Below are 18,912 nucleotides of genomic sequence, written 5' to 3'. Positions count from 1 at the left end.
ATTTAGTATAAAATTTTATTAGGAGAATAAAATTATAAATAAAAATATATATTTTAAATAAAATTAAGATTTATTTGATTCAATTTTTCTATTACATTTTTAATTAAAATTTGATTTTTTTTTAAAAAAAAGATCAAAGTGTTTGGTTGATTATGTTACCGACCATAATAACCGATTTTTTCGATTTGGTTTTCGAAAAAAATTTCGAATAATTTGATTTTAGAAAATCAGTTCACTTTTAATACAATATTATTTACATTTATATAAAAGTTGTATTATTATAAATAATAATTGATAAAATAAATTGAAATGCGAAATAAAAATTTTAATTCGACCTAAGTATACTGTCTGCGTAAACCATCTAATATATATAATATTTAAAATTAATTAAAAAGCTCGTCGCCTGAGAGATTCGAACTCTCGCGGGGAAACCCCATGTACTTAGCAGGCACACGCCTTAACCACTCGGCCAAAGCGACGCTTTTGCTGAGACCACTGTATACATATATATACCTTTAAATCTTGTCAACTTTTGCAGCCAAATAGGTTCTTTTTCCCCTTTGTTTTCTTTGGCTTGCTGGAGCTGGATTTCAAAATTCTGAAACTTATGGATTAAGATAAAACTGATCGAAGAAAGGGAAGATACTGACTGAAATGGCCACCGTACAGGCAATTATGGGGAACTTGACGGTGACGGAACGAGGAATTCTATCGGCGATCAACTCCGGCGCCTCCAGTCTATCGCTAATCGGCTCCGGATTCATAGTTCTCTGTTATTTACTATTTAAAGAGCTCCGCAAGTTCTCTTTCAAGCTTGTTTTCTTCCTCGCACTTTCGGTGAGTGTTCTCCTTTTTGCAAAAAAAAAAAAAAAGAAGGTATTTTTACTGATTTTCGTTTGATTTTAGTTACACTATCAGGGGAAAGTGGTTTTCGGTTGGCTTAATATGGTGTCTAACTTAAAGTGAACGTTCCGTTGTGATTGAATTCGCTGATCTCCGAAGTTAAAATGATTGTCCTTATTTTTGTCTAAGATTTTGGCCTGCAAATACATCAAATTGATCATCATATTCTTCTGTGTGATTTCCCATGAGTCCCTTTTTTTGTTTGGGTTTCCGTTTTGTACTTTCTCATTGGGTTCATGACACCTGCTACATTTGTCTTCATTCTCGCGTTGTGAAGGACTTGCTTGACTCGTGATGCAGGACATGTTCTGCAGTTTCTTCGGCATCATTGGGTATGTGCATTTCTTGGTGGATATCGAATGTGATCAGCTCTCATCTCGAGTCATTTCTATGCAGTGACGAATTACATTTTTTTATGTTCTTCCATTACGCCGTGTTGTATTCAGGGATCCATCTAAAGGACTCTTTTGTTATGTCCAAGTCTACACAACACACTTTTTCTGTGTGGCTTCTTTCCTATGGACAACTACAATTGCATTTACTCTACACCGAACAGTTGTTAGACATAAAACTGATGTGGAGGATTTGGAGCCAATGTTTCATCTGTATGTGTGGGGTAATGTTCTATTGGTAACCTAATTTGGCTTTTTCTTAGATGCTCCTTACTGGTTCGTTGCATCATCGTTAGTTAGTATTTTCTATCTAATGCTCCCTTCGATGGAATTTAATGCTTTTCTGTTCTTAATTGGATGTCCAAGCCAAATTTCAGGAACCTCGGTTGTCACGACAGTAATACGCTCTATTGGAAATGACCACAGTCATATAAGTCGTATAGGCGCATGGTGTTGGGCACAAACAGGGCGTACAGGAAAGGCAAGTATAAAGATGGCTTTACACTTCTGTTTTTCTATTTAACAAAGAGTTATGGCTGATATGGTACCTTTTTTGGCTAATCAAAAGCATTGAAGCGTATGGTTTAGTATATACTCTTTATTGTTAATTATGTCTGTTTATGAATTTAAATTCTTTACCTTTTAATGTGAACTAAGCCAAAACGATACCGTAGTCATTCGGTTGCGCTTCACTAGTAATCATGTTTGCAATGCTTTTTTTTTTTTCTTCCTGCAGGTGGTTCACTTTATAACATTTTATGCTCCTCTGTGGGTCGCAATTCTTTTCAATGGCATCACCTATTTTCAAGTGATACGCATGATAAACAACGCAACTCGTGTATGTAATCATCTGCATCTTTCTTTTACTTGTACATTCTTCTTAGATTGTGTTTTGTCTGTATGTTCTTCTCGGATTGTGTTTTGTTTGTTGGACTCCACATTAATGTGAAATTCCTTGTTCCAGATGGCGGTTGGAATGTCAGAATGGGCATACCAATCAGATGCACGGCCAGATATGAAGGTTTCTTTTTTCTTTTCTTCCTATGAACAGATCATCCAGAATCAAGGAAGAAAAATCTAATCTATTAAAAGAAATTGACTACATGTTTTGCCTATTTAGCTGCTCTACTTTTGGCCATTTTCCTAAATAGTGATATTAATGACATGGTTGGAATACAATCATGATCCCCTGAAGAAATCAGGATGCTGAATCACTTATTTTATTCCTTGGTTTCAAACACCTCTAGACAATAGGAAATCATACTTGATGTGCCTCTTTACCTAAGGATATCTGTCATTCGTCTCCAGTAAAAAATTTAAAGTTGACCAATTTATGATACTGTAATTTCTGTAATGCTGCTGCAATTTCCAACTCTTGAAAACATTTATGGAATGTTGAGCCCATCGAAGAATTTTCAAACTCTTGGAAAAAAGCAGTGGAATGCTTCCTTATTTATTCACTCCCTCCTCAACAGGTGCTGAATCGATGGGGTTACTATCCACTTATCCTCATAGGATCATGGTTCTTTGGCACAATTAACCGTATCCACGACTTCATTGAACCAGGTCATAAAATCTTTTGGCTGTCAGTTCTTGATGTTGGCATGTCAGCACTTATGGTAAGTCGACAATTTGTAAAAGCTCTTGTTCAGATGAATTTTATGTTGGCTTATCGAGTACGAAACTTCGTCCTTCTTGTGATTTGTTTAAGGGCCTCTTCAACTCAATAGCATATGGTCTCAACTCGTCAGTGAGGAGGGCCATTTACGAAAGATTGGATCTGTAAGTGACAAGGCTGACATCCATTTCCTCCTGTTCATTTAATCCTATACGTTCCAAAATTTCCATTTGACACGCAAAATCACATTCTCACGTGGAAGGAAAAACAAAGCCATAGATCAGTTTTAAGTGAATTAGATTAGTTTTAATCACGTGGTTCTGTACACCCTCCCACCTAGCTGTATGTTTGTGCATCCAGGGTACAATGCTTGAACATTGTGTTGGGAGATGAAGTAGTTCTTGTGCATTTTTTCAGGTTACCAGATGGATTTAGAAGATGGTTTCCGAAGAGTTGGAAGCCAAGGGGCCAACAACTGGACAGTGAGCTGGTTTCATTGAAAATCGAAGACCAACGGTGACATCGAATTGTTTCCCTTGACGTCCATTTCTCAGAGGTAAAATTCTGTTCGATCATTGACTTAGATTGACCGAGGAAAATAGATTGCAAGCTAGAGTGTATTCTTGTTGCTTGAATCATCAGTGTGAAGCATTGACCAGCCATGGAAATACACAAATCTATATGAATATTTGAATACACTAAACTATTCTTAGAGTTGTTTTTATCCATATAGCCTTTATCGAGTGGCCTCTGTAACAATGCGGATGATTGAATTGAGAAAAGCTTATATTTCTTGAAATGGTCTCTGAAAACCCCTGTTATCAGGGAAAAAAAGTTCCAGTTTTAGGAAAGAAGATTGAATGTATCGGGAGACTTTTTAATTCAATTGAAAAAAGCCTAGTTTCTGCTTCATGCATATGGATTTGGTTGATATTAATAATTCATGCACTCATTCGTCAATTTATCAATAATATAGAATCTCACTTGCACAAAAAAGTAGCGGCTGAGGATTCACGTTACATTTCTGTTGGTAAATTTGTGTTGGAAAGAGATGAGATGATATGCTACCTATTGGGCATAGGAAACATTGAATGACGATTATTATAATGCATTAAGATATTGAATTAGCTTGCCAGCTCCCTAGAGTGCGACACCTTGCGGGTTCAAGCAATTTAACGGACACGAGGGCTCACCCTTGTCGAATATACACCACAAATTATTGTTATTTTTTTTTATAATAAATTTGTATCCATACACACAACATGGTTGAATTGTCAAATGGATGACTCTTCAATGATTAAAAATTACTCGAGGATCCCACTAATCTCTCATCAGGTGAAAATTTTTAATAAAAAGGAAAAAAGGATTAAAATACAGTGGTAAGGTCCATATGTCCAATTTTATGTGGATAGGTTTCTTGTGAGACGGTCTCACGAATCTTTATCTGTGAGACGAATCAATCTTACCGATATTCACAATAAAAAGTAATACTCTTAGCATAAAAAGTAATACTTTTTCATGGATGACCCAAATAAGAAATCTGTCTCACAAAATACGATCCGTGAGATCGTCTTATACAAGTTTTTGTCATTTTATGTATTGTTTTGCTCGTTGGACGGGATGATTGTCATTACTTTAAAATTTTAATCGAACATGAGATGATGTAAAGATATTGGATCTCATAGATTCGAACATCCAAGATTATTGCATTTTTGTGTGTTTTGTAAATTCCATTCACATGTATTAAAGGGAAGTAAGCCGGCAGATAAATTTAGTATTGAATGGTTGGATTTTTTTTAATTTATTGATGTCAGTAGAGTCAATAAATTAGATGAAATAATTATTTTGTTTCATAATTTTTTATTTTTTTTTATTAAATACATTGGATAATCTCTATAATTTACTCGAGCATGTGTTGAGATGATGTTTAATCTATTGTGACCTTTCAGGGATTGCAAGGTAACAGTTTCAGTTTAGGACAATCATTATCAAAAAATATATGTGAGTGAGGATGTCATTTTTTTGCATTCCAATGACCCTTTATTGTTTTTTTTTTTTTAAAATGTTTTTAAAGATGAATATAAAATGTTGAAAGAATATTCAAATTGTGGATAAAATGTTAATTATCAAATAATCTTTTTTCGTGCAAGAGATTCATCTTAAAATTAATGTGACTTTTAAAATATATATTCGTATGAGTTTAAATATAGTTTAGTCACAACAAATATAAGAACAAATTTGTCGGGATTAAAATTTAATGAACAGTAAAAATGTTGTAAACTCTTATATTATGTACTAGCGTGTTGATGTACGTGTTGTCTGTGAACATAATTTTTTTAATGATTTATTTAAAATCAAATATTTTATGTAATTCTTGATATCTAAATATTTTTTTAGGAGACATGAATGAATTTTGGGGGTTTTATAAATTATTCAGCATTATACAATGATTTTTTTTTCCTTTTTAACTTTCGAAGCTGTTTTCTTTTTAATAATTTTTTTCTGAATAAAATTTACATCAAACAAATGGTAAATTAATTTAAAACACGAAATGTCATGAAAGGAGAAATTTTGAAATAAGAAAATAGTTTTAACCAAAAGTTGGTTTCTTAAGATCTCTCCTATATTAATAGTAATATATATGTTTAAAGAATTAAAGAAAATCATCAGAAGGGATTATATTATAAACTATGATATAAATGTAAGTGAGAAGAATATTTAGTACAAGGCAAAAACTTGTGTGAGACGGTCTCACGGGTCGTATTTGTGAGAAGGATCTCTAATATGGGTCATCCATGAAAAAATATTATTTTTTATGCTAAGAGTATTACTTTTTATTGTGAATATGGGTAGGGTTGACCTGTCTCACAAATTAAGATCTGTGAGACGGTTTCACATGAGACCCATTCTTAGTACAAATGATAGTGCCAATAATACGAATAATAATAAGAAAAAAGAGTTGGTTTCATGTGAGATAGTCTCGTCGATTTATATCCGTGAGACGAATCAACCCGATTCATACTTACCATGAAAAATGATATTTTTAACATAAAAAATAATAATTTTTTAATTAGTTAGGCGGGATCAGATATCCATATTACAAAATTGATTCGTGAGACAATCTTACAAGAGTTTTGTGTAAAAAAAAATATGAGAGAAATTTGTTTAGTATTATAAATCGCTACGATTCATTTTAAAAAAAAATTTAATTACTACCATTCTGAGCATCGGTATCGAAATTATAAATTCATTGCGTTATTAACTTTATAAATTTCAATAAGTTTCATCAGATATTAGTGTTATTGTATGTGTGTAGTATGTTTGTATGGTTGGTTTTTTTGTATGTAATTATTTCGAGTTTAATTAATTTTTATACAAAACAACGAACTTATATTGATTATACTTGTGATTATTTTGCTATAATTTGTAATCATGGTTTGGACAAAATATGATTTTTATAAGAAAAAATAATTATGCAAAATATTAATATTTGAAATTTGTACAGATAATGTATGAATTTAAAAATGTTAAAAATCGGATGAGATGCGATAGTTACGAATAAATTATTAATTTATTTTAAAAAGTTTTTTTTTTCGGATTTTTAATCAAATGGAAAAATCATTTTTTTGTTGATTGGGATATTTTTGTAAAATTCATTTGGTGATCGACAAGATAATATCTATCTTCTATTCGATTATTATTATTATTATTATTTTTAGTTTTGAGTACAAATTACTAACTAAGATGAAACCTTATTTAATTTTACAGAAATACCCTTTGGTCCCAGTTTTCTTTTTAAAATCATCTCAAATTTGGTAAAAATTTATGTGAGACGGTCTCACATGTCGTATTTTGTGAGACAAATTTCTTATTTAGGTCATCCATGAAAAATTATTACTTTTTATGTTAAGAGTATTATTTTTTTTTGAATATCGGTAGGGTTGACTCGTCTCACAGATAAAGATTCGTGAGACCGTATCATAAGAGACATACTCGTCAAATTTATGGTGAAACTATAAACATCACATATTTAATCAATATCATTCAATTTCTTGAATAGTAGATCTCTTGTGAGACGGTCTCACGAATTTTTATCTGTGAGACGGGTCAACTTTATCGATATTCACAATAAAAAGTAATACTCTTAGCATAAAAAGTAATATTTTTCATGGATGATCCAAATAAGAGATCTGTCTCACAAAATACGACCCGTGAGATCGTCTCACATAAGTTTTTGTGTTTCTTGAATTTTGGAATTGAGAAAATCCAAATTAATAATAGGACTAATTACATATATCTTCTTTAAAAGTTAGAGGGTATAAATATAAGTTTTATAAAAAATTAGGGGAGGCAATGTAATTTCGAAAGTCAATTAGGTATTTTATAATTACGATAAACCTAATTAACGCTGAATAATAATAATAATAATAATAATAATAATAATAATAATAATAATAATAAGGTTGATAAGTAATTATGAGTCAAATAAAGGGAAAAAATGAAAGGAGGATGAAAATAATTATATGAAACCAGTAGAGATTAGAAACTTAGAGAGAGAGAAAAGAAAAGCCTGAAATAGAGATAAAGATCAGGCAGAGAAGGAAAAAACTCACACCTCTTACTCCAAAATCAAGAAACAAATATCCCCACCAGAGTTGGAAGGTAATAGAATCAAGATATCATTTTTTTGGGCTTAATCGGTAAACAGATACATACCAACACTCGGACCCTTTTATATAGCAAAATCCCACCTTTTGTTAGAATACCATCTTTTTCCTCTGCTTATGGATGTGTTTGATTTGGTTTCCTTTACCACAGGGCTTCGTAAAGGTATATCAACATGACCCAGATTTTTTTTTCTTATTTCTTTGACTTTTTTTTTCCCAAAAAATAAATTCATGTATAGTTTCTGTTATAAAATTTTAGATCTAGTGTGGTAATTTGTGTGATTGAAGTTTAAAGTCTTTCCCTTTTGTCTCTTATCTTTTCTCCTCTTTGTGTTGATTTTGGTTGCTGAACATTGAGATTTTGGTAAAGTATTTGTCTTAAGTTTTTAGCTTTAGTTCTTTGATTAGTGGGTTTAATGTATTGATAGTTATTGCTGATGACGAATTGTTGTTTACAGTGAACTATTGAAATTTGAGAACTTGGTATTTGTGGAGCTTTTTTCATAGATCTTGTCGTGAGAGAACTTTTTTCCCGGACCTTAAGCTTTTGTAGTTTCCAACTTAGCACCTGTCGACTGGGCTGACTCAGTGAATTGAGAGTGTTTGAAACCCGCAATTGTTTTTTAACAAAGGCTTGAAACTAAAGTTCTTTTATTCAGGTGAGCAACCGATCATTGGTCTATCTATAGAGAGAGTTGGTCTATCTATAGAGAGAGTTGGGGTATGAAGGGAAGATACCTTAGACTTGTTGTGAGAAGGTTATAATTTACGAACTATATCTGAAGTATTTTGAAAAACCTACACTGAAAGATTGCAAATAATGGTTTTTGTAATCGTGGTTGATTTTGTTTTGTACTGGGGTTTAGATTTGATGCTGCTGTTTACAATTCACAATATGTGGGTCTTAGAAAATAAACTCTACTTTGTGAATACAAAATATTGTTACGTTTATAGACCTTAATATAACTCCGTGTACGAATCATTACTTGAATCTACAATTCATCCGAGGCCCGTTATTGTAAAATCACTAGGTTTCGGAGTTTTGTTTTTATCACAATTATCTTCAGTGTATTCTCTCTGTTTCTATGAGAGCCTCTCATGATTGCAAAATGCCTCGGTATTTACAGCACTTGGATTTCTGATATGCAAGTATCTATTCATCTTCAGGGTTTGGCTGATACACACATTATAACATGGCTTCAATTATTCCTTAGAAAGAATTTTGTTGCGCGCGAATACCATTTTATTTTCCTAATCATAACCTATTTAAGATTTCAATAAATAATGAACTTTCCGGATAAGGGAGCTTCCATCGGTGACAAAAAACTTGGTGCTGCAAAAGCAACTTTGAATCCCAATGCTGCCGAATTTGTTCCTTTTGCTCTGAGGCCTCCTGCTGTGGGCAGTAGCAGTGGAGATACCTCATCAAAATATATCACCTCCGCTGCAGCCTCACCAGGAAAAGCTATGTTAGATAGATCAGAATCCTCAGTTTCAAATAAGTCCGACGAAGAAGCTCAGCGGTACTGGAGCCACCAGCTTCCAGATGATATTACTCTTGACTTTAAGGGTATGGGCATTGATGATACTCAAGATATCAACAGCTTGTCACCTTCGAACTTATCCTCAACTGATGTTAATGAAGGGTCAAGATATTCTGATTTGACTGGTAGTAGCTTTATTTTGACTGGGCAGAAGGGATTATCACCCCATTCTATTCATGGCAATAGGTTTACCGAGAAGCTCAAGCATCCTCTCTCTTCCTATGAGGATTACCCATCTCCTACTGGTTTTCATCCTTCACTTTCTAAACCATGGTACAAACAAAACGTCAGCAATGACCAGGCTATTTCAAGAGAAGGACCTCCTTATAATGGAAATTCAAGACACGGTTTTTTAGCTGATTTGTCAAATGATCAATCATTGGTGGATAATGTGGAAGTGAACCCACTTGAATTTCTGGCTTCACAATTTCCTGGTTTTGCTGCAGAAAGTCTTGGAGAGGTGTATTTTGCCAGCGGAGGTGACTTAAATCTGACAATTGAGATACTCACTCAGCTCGAGGTAGACTTTTTCCTCCGCATATCGATACATGAATTCTGGTCTGTATTTCATGTCTAGCTTGGCAAGCCCTCTGTAGTTATAACACGGTGTTAATTATTTTGTAAAGAAATTCACACTCATGCATCCGATTTTGGCTCCTATCCATCAAATTTAACCATGGAAATTATGTAGGAAAGAAATAATTGCCCCCCTTAAACATTCTCTTATGATGTTATGAATTCAAACTTATGCTGTAACATGGTGCTATCTCAATTTTCATAAGGAACTGTTGGATCAATATTAGTGTGTCCACCAGAATTGGGTGTTAAATAATGTTCTATTGGTATATCTTGATTTTGCTCTGATATTTTGCTTTTGGATATACAACTGACATGCGAAGACAAGATGCTATAAATACCAAGGATAAGTGGTCTATTACTTAATAATGTCATATAATGCTTTGAGTCAGTGTTTCTCTGGTCCCTGATTGATGAGAATTTGAATATTTCTGGCAGAGTTTGAGGTAACTCAATTATATTTGTACTCGTTTCATTTTCCAGTTCCGGAGTACAAAGGAAATCTCATGAAATAAAGTGCTATAGATGTAGAACTGGTAGGTAGAGTGTATTCGAATTGTATTGTACTAGTGAGATTTTGAACCTGAGAAAACATCAAGTATTCTGTGTTTGGTCCATGCAACCCGGTTCTTGAGCAAAACATCTCAACACGACTTTTGCTGGTTACTTGTTCCACGATTTAGCATAGGCTTTTGAAGAAATGAGATTTCCCTTTGTTTTTGTATAAGAAAGTATAAAGTGAAATCTGCGAAAGATGACTTTGCATTACCTTATAAACTTTCACTGTATACTGCACTTGTGATATCAGCTTCAGGTTGACGGGGGCTTGAATCAGATTCTGAATCCAAAGGCCTTGTCTGCTCCAAATCTAAATGCATTGGATTTTCCTGCTCTTTCTGCAGCAGATGGTCAAAATGGTTTGGCAAAATTTAGCAGTGAGATGGATCCATATCGGTCTTCAGAAAAGGAAAGTTCACTACTATTCAAATCCAGTTCCTCCTTTCCGTCGAGAGGGGACACAGATTTTGCTTCTGTTGTAAGAAGAATGGCATCTCAAGATTCTAGCATCTGGAAGTATGAACGAAGTGGTTCTGCACACCCAAGCATTGGGTCGAGTAGAAGTTCGCTACTGGCAAGCTCACATAATGGTGGACAAAGCAGAAGCATTTATGGTGACAGGTTACCAAATCGAGGATCTGCTCATGCATCTTCTGTCTGGCTTGAAACTGGAGATGCTGTTGGTAATATATTTGAGACGCTATATTTAAATCGCTCTCTAGAACTTTAATTATGGAAAAATTATTTGTGCATGTGTATGTACGTTTTAACTTTGTTGTGATGGCAGCAAGTATGTATTCTGAAATTCGGGAGGAAGCTCGTGATCATGCACGCATACGTAATTCATACTTTGAGCAGGTATGTTCTTTGAGTCGATTTCTTGAAGGGTGGACTTTCCAATGATGAATAATTAATAAAACACACTTCCCTTTATTGTTTTTATCTAAAATACATATACCATGTGAGATTAGGCACGACAGGCATACCTAGTTGGTAACAAGGCTTTGGCCAAGGAGTTGAGTATTAAAGGGCAGTTGCATAACATGCACATGAAAACAGCCCATGGAAAGGCTCAAGAATCTATTTATCGTCAAAGGTTCGTGCGTGGTGGACTCATAGGCGGCCGCTTGCTTTTCTTCTATGGCCACTGATTCTACTTTATTGAATCTCTTTCGGGTTGAACTATTTCTGCACTTTCAATTTATTTACAGGAATCCAGATGGTCAAAGCAATGGAAGAGAGCGAATGATCGACCTACACGGTCTACATGTAAGTGAAGCTATCCACGTGCTCAAGCGGGAACTCACACTAATGAAGAACACGGCCAGGCCTGCAGGCCAGTGTTTGCTGGCTTATATATGCGTTGGCACAGGTCACCACACGAGGGGTTCAAGAACCCCTGCTCGACTTCCCACTGCTGTTCAGCGCTACCTGCTAGAGGAAGAGGGGCTTGTTTACTCTGAGCCACAGCCAGGCCTCCTTCGAGTTGTCATATACTGAATCAGGAAAGGTGTAGTAGATTATTAAATTGACAAAAGCTCACCGACAAATCCTCAGCTAGAGCAAAAAGCTGAAAAAAGAAGCGAAGAAACTTGTTTTACCTGTAAATGGGGAAAGAATGGTGTAGGGTAAATATTCTGCACAAGGTGAAAGTTAGAAAAATGCAAAAAGAAGGGATCTTGAAAGAGTAGGGGGAGGCAGATATACCTGTACCATTAACTGTGTAGTTGGCCGAATTCAAGAATACGATTTTGTAGATGCCTGTGATTTGCATCGGCTTTGTAATTTTTTTTGTACCATCTCTCTTTTACATTTGTTTTCTTTTATTTACAAGAAGTTCAAGATTCATCTAGCAGTCTGAGAGTTATATTTGTTTGTCTTGTTGATCTTGATTTGCGGGTAGGAGAAGAAGATAAGAGTTGCTTCTTTGTTGCTCCAAGAATTGAGGTTGCTTTTGATTCGATAGATTGAGAAAAAAAGATTTGATTTGTGGAAGGAATCGAGGGTCACGGTTTCTAAAGTTGATAGATCTTAGTGTATTTGAAATCCTTCACAGAAGTTGTATAACTATGACTATCTATTCGAAATCAAGATGTCTTTTTCAATTAGAAAAGCTTCCTTCGTCTTTCCTTTCGTTTCTTGGAAGGGAATTTAACTTGACACATTGCAAATCTTGATTACATTTGTGTCGTGTAATGTTTCTAAATTTTTCCTTTTTCAAAAGCAAACATTTTTACTCGAAAGAAGAAAAGCTCCTTTCGCTATTATAATCAAACGAAAAATTAATTAATTAACTTTTTCATACCCAACAAATCCAAATAAATTTTGTATCACTTGAATTTCATTCTACATTGTTTTCGCACAAAAAACTCAAAATATCAAAACCTTGTTGATTTTTGTTCCAAAAAAAAAAAAAAAATATTCGATCAATTTTGATTTAGAAATGGTTGAAGTTAAACACAAATTAAGGTTGTCAGTTTAATTTATGTTTTGTATAAATAGGTATATAAATAATAAAATATTTAACAAAAATTATATATTTATATTATGTTAAGTTATTAAAATTTTGACGATATTATTGTCATTAAATTATATTGTATTGTTTTGATATGTGTTCACCCACCGTATCCATAAATGTGTTCACCAGTAGATGAGTGTCACTTCGTTGATGTGAGCATAAAAGTAGAGAACATGAATGAACCGATCTCACACCGGAATGAGAGGGATTCCAAAACTGTTCAGGTATGAGGCTATGCAGTTGAGGAGGGCTTAAAAATTTTTATATGTACTACTCATATCAAGAAGGTACATCTTCTTTTCAATTTCAGCGTGTTTGACTTAAGGCAATTCTGGGATAGGTGACCCTCTGAGTAGTTTTTTAGAGTGAGTGTGAGTGATGACATAAGTACGCTGGAAAGACCTGTCGTGGTACAGTGAAGACAATCGTCGAATATTAGGCGTTACACTAACAGACATGAATTATTGTTTTAAACTTTGTAATCTTGTTAAAATACTAAAATAACCTTCATGATTCTTAAAAATTCTCAATTTATAATGTATCTTGAGAATGATATCTGAACCGAGATAAAATAGTTCAAAGAGACATAAAAAGTTTGATATTTCTTTTTATTTTTGTTTAGATAGATTTTAATACATGTATACATTTTATAACACATGAGTTACGCATAAGAACATTTGAATTAAGTTTCTTTTTTCCAAAAAAAATAAAATAAAAATGAAATTAATGTAAGAAAATAAATTTTGATAAATTAGATAACTAAAATCGAAATAAACCAAATTATCTTAGTAAAATTACAATTTTCACTTTATTTGCACAGAGATGATCACGGATTGCCAGCTGGTGCACCATTTCCCAAACGCTGCTACGATTCATCAAATCAGATAATTTATTTTCTTATCAAACTTTCACGAGTTTCTGGAAAATTCACGTCTTTTTCACACTAAAAGCTAAAATGGAAAATATTCACACCTTCGAAGTAAACGTTAAGAAATTGATCAGTTTGGGATTTTTAATTAATTAAGTGCTAATTTTGGATAATTGCATCAAGATCGATCAGGAAAAAAAAAAAGATAAGTGGCCTGATTGCTAATATTTAGCTCCTATAGGATCTAGTTATAATATTTAGTTCTAGAGAGGGTTCATTTGCATTTTTATGCCATCTCAATTTATCTATTAATACCAATCATTCGTTACATTGAAGGTAAGTGACTTTGAGCTACCTCTTTCCTTTTTTATTTTTATTTTGGAAGTGATCGTCTAAGGGTTTTCATCAGATAATCTCCAACGCCTCTAATGTTTGTTCGTGAAGCAGGTGACAGCCCCGAGAAGACCATTAATTAGATTTTCATTTTGTTAGATGATTCACAGGAGCGCGAGACCAATCAGATAATTGATCTTTTAATTTGGCAGACTACCCCGAATCCCCTAATTTCAGATAGTCATTTTATGACCCCCTCAGACATGATACCTAAAATGCATACATTTTTACTTATTTTCAACAATGTACCCTATTGACAAAAAAATGTTAACTTTTTATTCCTATAATTATAATTATATACATATTTTGATACAGTTGGTACTTAAAATTTATACAGTCGTGTTATAATCTCAACAATATGTACTCATATTTATTGTTTTAGTTTTAGTTTCTTACATATGACAAAAATTTATGAATACCCAAAACTCACAATTTCAAAATATGTACTTATTTGAGTTTAAAAATACAGTGAAACTAAAATGATATAAATATATGGGCTCGAACAAACTTTTTTTATACGAGGACAAAACCAGAAGTTATATTTAATGTAAGATACATTTATTACGTCATATCGCCTGTCCACTCTTGTAAGATCGTCTTTTGCCTTTTGGATTCAAGATTGAATGATGTTGAAGTCACGAGATGTTTCTAGATTTCATACCTCGAAACGGCGGGGAATATATATATTCAGGTTATTGCAAGTTTTCGTTCATTCCGAATTAGCGGAATATTTTCTTAATCTTGAATTATGGGAAATAGTGATGATACGACCGTGCTTCCATGCCTGTACAAGAATGGATGAGACTGCAAGAACAAGAACTCTCTGACCTTTTACAGCATTCCCTAAACCTAAACAAAAGTGTTCAAAACGCTACTGATGACGAGGAAATGGCTTCACTTCTCGACAACAATGCCCACAACTTTAAAGATCACGCCGTCAGGCGGCGCCGCCTCGCCCGCAAGGATGTCTGCGGTTTCCTCTCGAGTCTCGAACGTTCGAGAACTCGATTTCTTGGATGGGAGGCTGCAGGCCATCTTCCTTTTTCAGATTGTTCTACGCACTATGTGGTTCTGAAATAGACTCCGGGCTCTCCCAGTTTTTTCCAAGGTTCGGTGCCAGTATTTATTTATTTTTGGTTGACCAACATGGTTTGAAGAAATATTTGATTCATTTCACTTCGGTCTCAAAAATCAACAGATGGCAGTAGCAGCGAGTTCCCTGTGCTCTCGGCTATCCAGCTTTCTTCAACCGATAATTTACAAAGAAGAACAATAGCAGATGAAGAAAAGCTGTCGACTAAACTAGCTAGTTTGCAGCAAGAAATAGCAGATATGCCGCTTGCCCTGATCGCGAGAAATCCAGCCCAGAATACAAGCTCAATGAAGAGGCTACAGAAGCAATCAGCAAGATCGAAGAGGCCATGGTGTGTATGATTGAAGAAGCCGATGAGTTGAGGCTAAAAACATACGAAGAACTGGTGAAAATACTCACACCAGCCCAAGCTCTAGACTACATAATAGCTGTCAAGAAACTTCGACTTTGTGTTCGGGCGTGGGGTATTGAAAAGGATCGAGAGCATGCAAGGGTGTAGGATTTAACGGAGGACATGGAATGTTGCATATAAAAAAAAGACGTACGCATGGTGTTTGAATGTTCTATTCTTTTTAAATTTTGAACAGTGCCAATTCTTTTATTAGAATAAATAATCACCTCATAACTATTCGATATTCCATTTGAGTCAGAATGATAATCAGTAGACATTTGAGTTGCCGAGGTACAAGAGGCTTTTCAACCAAGTATAAAATTCAGGTGTACGCAAAAAGGACATGTAACTTTGTAGATGCGCAAAATCGATATTACATGCCATTCTTGTACGAGACTACATACGAGATTTAAAGCTAAAAATTAACAACCGGGATTACATCAAATTCATCAAATATGTATTGAGGCTGCTTGTCATTCTTGATTGTCTCAACTAAATATCCATACAAAGTCCAAATTCATTGTACCAAATTTCAAAATCCTCACCACAAACCCCTTTCTGTGGGTTCCGCTGATGAAAAGTCACAGTTTCGGTTTCTAATTGTTCCTTTGCTGGGCTCCGGACAAAAAGTTCGCAAGAGAGGGAACACCCTGGTTTCCCATTTCTTCCTGGGCTCGTTTAAGTTCTTCAGGATCTGTTCCAGAATAAATAAAATTTGATGGCATTCTACGATATGGGATTTCTAAAAACAAGAAGGGGATATATCCACAAATATATAGATCATATGATGAAAATGAAGAAAATACTAATGACCCAAATACAAAGTACAATGTTCAGGCGCAAGTATCAAATAGAAACAGAATGTGTAGATAAATCACAAACTTACCCACAAGTTTGGGCATCACAAACATCACAATCACCATAAATCCAACCATCAAACCCATGGGGCTTTTTAAGATGGACATTACAGAAAATGGTTCTCTTATCTGCAAGATTTAAATGGGATAAAACGTTATGAACTGAAGCATCGACTATCAAATAATCTAATAAAGTGTTCGATCTAACCTCATAATACTGTTCCTCTTGCAGTGGCTCCAAAACAAGCTCTGTCAATGCTCTTCTGGTCTCCGTCAACGCTGCCTGGACCTTACCAGGATTCCTGGCACTGACATCAACTCGAATCTGACAACCGAGAAAATATATGACAATATATAACACTATATCTGTAATCTACTTATTACAAATCGAATACAGGAATACAGTAACCTACCGGAGAGAAGAAATATCCTATTGCAGTCACTTCAATAAGATGAGTCCCTGCGGGCACATTATGGCTTGAGGGATAATGGTTAAAGAACAATATTCAGATCAAATAAGTCGACTTTTACAATGTTTTCAGAAATATGAATAGTTTAAGTTTTCACAAAAAATATAGTAATGACATGGTGATGATGCAAGTCACAAACTATCACCATTTTGAAAAGTTTCAGATCAAACAAAAGAAAACCATTATTGTACGTAAGATGGAAACAAGGAGATGTGTAGGATACAATGAAAAATATCCATCTGGCCTCAAAAAAGTAACTTTCTGGCCACCATTGAGTATGACTTTGACATGGGAAAGTTTCGCCGGGAGACCAAATCCTGTGGCACTATATCCTTCAAAAAAAAAACATCAATCCCAGAGTTGAAAAAAATTCCATAAAACATTAAGACGAGGACAATACAAGATAAAAAACTATGGTCATGGTCGCAGTACCCCAGACAAAAAACTCAAATGAAAATAATGTGGTAGAGAACATATGTTAAGTAATTGTGTGTTCCTCCCATGATCGAAAGGTACGCTTTGTTTCCACAACCAAAAAGCTCAGATGAGAGCTATGCAATAAAGATCAAATATTAAACCACGGGGTGTCCCTCCTCTGATGGAGTTTATTTCTAAAAATTGGAACTTAACATGGACACTTCATAATTTTCCTTGAAACATAAAGTATAATACTCAATGCCCCTCCATGCTCTGCAAGTTTGGAAAGTCAAGTCTTTTATCACTCGTTTAGTGGCATGTATCAAAATTTGGCCAGGTCTCTATCCTCTATTACCTAAGGTGGACACGAGATCTCAAAAGTATTCATCTGCGTAACTTACAAGTTCTGCCCTCATCCCATCAAATAGTAATTGGCCTTTTAACCAGGCAATGTAAATACATCGAAATAGCTTTCTTAAATGTTGAATTTCATTAGGAAAAATCTTGCCTTTCTTGTCCATACGTACCAAAGCACGTCCTTTTGATAATCAATCAACAGAAAAAAAGGCGAAAATAAGTGGTGACAATAACTATGATGTCTCTAACCCCGAATGAGGTTCTGTAACTGACAAGGAAACTACACAATTTCGCCATTGCTCGTCTGATAAACCTCGTATTATTCTAAACTTCTAAGATTCAACGGTTTCCATATTTCCTCAAGTTAAAAGATGAACAAGACCTCGAGAAATCAGACGAAGTTAGCTATATATAAGCTGTTAATACCTGTGACTGGAAACAAAAACTGAAAAGGAAGATATCAAAGCAAGAATCGTCGCAAACAAAAAAAAAAAAACTTTACCATATAAAAAATTACAAATTGCAAAATTCAGCGTAGCTGCTAAAAGGAAACTAAGGTACCTGGAAATCTAACTTTACCATTGACGCTGAATCCCTCTCCATTCCTGGGCAAAATCAACATCCAATTAGAAACTATTTTTCATTAAAATCAAATCAATCACAAGGAAATCGCAAATCGAACTGACAGACGCCTACTTATCAGAGATCCCGAGTGCACAGGGCAAAAGGAGTAAGAACATCGACAGAAATATCGAAGAGGGACGCGCTGCCATGGAAGAGAAAGGGAGAGAGAGATATTGAAAGTAACGAAATCGAAAAAAGAGAAGGGATCTCCTTCGATGTTTCAGGCATTGATTCGTGTTTGGCTGCTTGTTTTTTTTTTTTTTTTTTAAATAAAAATAAAAATAAAAATAAAAATGTGTTTATTGATAAATTAATATTTTAATAGAATATTGATATGTGATTTAATTTTTAAAAATTTAGAAAACACGATCGCTATGATTGCGTGGAGTATACGGCTGGCTAGAAATTAGATGGTTTTTTTAAGGACGATTCGTTCAATCGGCAGATGTTATGACTCGTGCGAGTAATTAGTGTCGTTAATACAGCACTGATCGGATTGCGCCGGATGAAATGAGCATGATTTTGTTCGCTCAAGCTCACTGTCTTGAGTAGTTACACACCAACTATCTCGTCAAGAGCAAGTTTTATTCTGACAGAATCACAACATGGCTTGGAGTCGATGTCGAGACGGATGCAAACAATGTTGTTCATACTATTAATCAATAT

At 34.4% G+C, this 18,912-nt stretch overlaps 3 protein-coding genes, 1 non-coding gene and 1 pseudogene across 6 annotated transcripts; 3 read left to right on the top strand and 2 right to left on the bottom strand.

Annotated features, from left to right (window-relative positions):
• Window positions 1-397: 397 nt before the first annotated feature.
• On the bottom strand, window positions 398-479 carry TRNAS-GCU (transfer RNA serine (anticodon GCU)). The gene has a single exon. It is a non-coding gene; the product is annotated as a tRNA-Ser (tRNA).
• Window positions 480-562: 83 nt separating this feature from the next.
• Window positions 563-3,627, top strand: LOC140979829 (G-protein coupled receptor 1). 2 transcript variants are annotated; one of them, XM_073445415.1, is made up of 9 exons: window positions 563-837; window positions 1,204-1,235; window positions 1,350-1,519; window positions 1,673-1,776; window positions 2,032-2,133; window positions 2,260-2,316; window positions 2,771-2,914; window positions 3,007-3,077; window positions 3,331-3,627. In XM_073445415.1, exons 1-9 carry the CDS (start codon window positions 655-657, stop codon window positions 3,431-3,433), a joined length of 966 nt encoding a protein of 321 aa, XP_073301516.1. In that variant the 5' UTR covers window positions 563-654; the 3' UTR covers window positions 3,434-3,627. The 2 variants fall into 2 exon arrangements, with proteins under 2 accessions (XP_073301516.1, XP_073301517.1); XM_073445416.1 differs by having other exon boundaries at window positions 650-837; window positions 1,181-1,235.
• A 3,799-nt stretch (window positions 3,628-7,426) lies between these two features.
• Window positions 7,427-12,113, top strand: LOC140979828 (polyadenylate-binding protein-interacting protein 7-like). Of its 2 annotated transcripts, none has more exons than XM_073445414.1 (6): window positions 7,427-7,743; window positions 8,883-9,644; window positions 10,515-10,941; window positions 11,046-11,116; window positions 11,230-11,354; window positions 11,470-12,113. In XM_073445414.1, the coding sequence occupies exons 1-6, from the start codon at window positions 7,702-7,704 to the stop codon at window positions 11,756-11,758; spliced, it is 1,716 nt and encodes a 571-aa protein (XP_073301515.1). In that variant the 5' UTR covers window positions 7,427-7,701; the 3' UTR covers window positions 11,759-12,113. The 2 variants fall into 2 exon arrangements, with proteins under 2 accessions (XP_073301515.1, XP_073301514.1); XM_073445413.1 differs by having other exon boundaries at window positions 7,428-7,743; window positions 10,509-10,941.
• Window positions 12,114-14,614: 2,501 nt separating this feature from the next.
• LOC140979827 (protein DELAY OF GERMINATION 1-like) lies at window positions 14,615-15,711 on the top strand (annotated as a pseudogene).
• A 137-nt stretch (window positions 15,712-15,848) lies between these two features.
• Window positions 15,849-18,495, bottom strand: LOC140979826 (ER membrane protein complex subunit 7 homolog). Its single transcript, XM_073445411.1, has 7 exons — window positions 18,319-18,495; window positions 18,184-18,227; window positions 17,072-17,180; window positions 16,792-16,855; window positions 16,587-16,703; window positions 16,408-16,507; window positions 15,849-16,215 (listed from the first exon to the last, which is right to left on the bottom strand). Exons 1-7 carry the CDS (start codon window positions 18,393-18,395, stop codon window positions 16,118-16,120), a joined length of 609 nt encoding a protein of 202 aa, XP_073301512.1. The 5' UTR covers window positions 18,396-18,495; the 3' UTR covers window positions 15,849-16,117.
• Window positions 18,496-18,912: the final 417 nt, after the last annotated feature.

The sequence above is a fragment of the Primulina huaijiensis genome, chromosome 6, assembly GCF_012295235.1.
Source record: "Primulina huaijiensis isolate GDHJ02 chromosome 6, ASM1229523v2, whole genome shotgun sequence".
NCBI lineage: Eukaryota > Viridiplantae > Streptophyta > Magnoliopsida > Lamiales > Gesneriaceae > Primulina > Primulina huaijiensis.
Note: the sequence above shows the minus strand (reverse complement) of the source record. Positions and strands in the feature narration are given on the sequence as shown.

Bases quoted from the DNA above. Each gene is read 5' to 3' on its own strand.
- LOC140979829 (XM_073445415.1), top strand. From the start codon at position 655: ATGGCCACCGTACAGGCAATTATGGGGAACTTGACGGTGACGGAACGA. The intron at 838-1,203 runs GTGAGTGTTCTC...CTCGTGATGCAG, and splicing joins TTTTCTTCCTCGCACTTTCG to GACATGTTCTGCAGTTTCTT. The intron at 2,317-2,770 runs GTTTCTTTTTTC...CCTCCTCAACAG, and splicing joins ATGCACGGCCAGATATGAAG to GTGCTGAATCGATGGGGTTA.
- LOC140979828 (XM_073445413.1), top strand. From the start codon at position 7,702: ATGTGTTTGATTTGGTTTCCTTTACCACAGGGCTTCGTAAAG. The intron at 7,744-8,882 runs GTATATCAACAT...TTTCCGGATAAG, and splicing joins TACCACAGGGCTTCGTAAAG to GGAGCTTCCATCGGTGACAA. The intron at 11,355-11,469 runs GTTCGTGCGTGG...ATTTATTTACAG, and splicing joins GAATCTATTTATCGTCAAAG to GAATCCAGATGGTCAAAGCA.
- LOC140979826 (XM_073445411.1), bottom strand. From the start codon at position 18,395: ATGGCAGCGCGTCCCTCTTCGATATTTCTGTCGATGTTCTTACTCCTT. The intron at 16,704-16,791 runs GTAGGTTACTGT...CTCGGTTGTCAG, and splicing joins TAGGATATTTCTTCTCTCCG to ATTCGAGTTGATGTCAGTGC. The intron at 16,216-16,407 runs GTAAGTTTGTGA...ATTCTGGAACAG, and splicing joins TGTGATGCCCAAACTTGTGG to ATCCTGAAGAACTTAAACGA.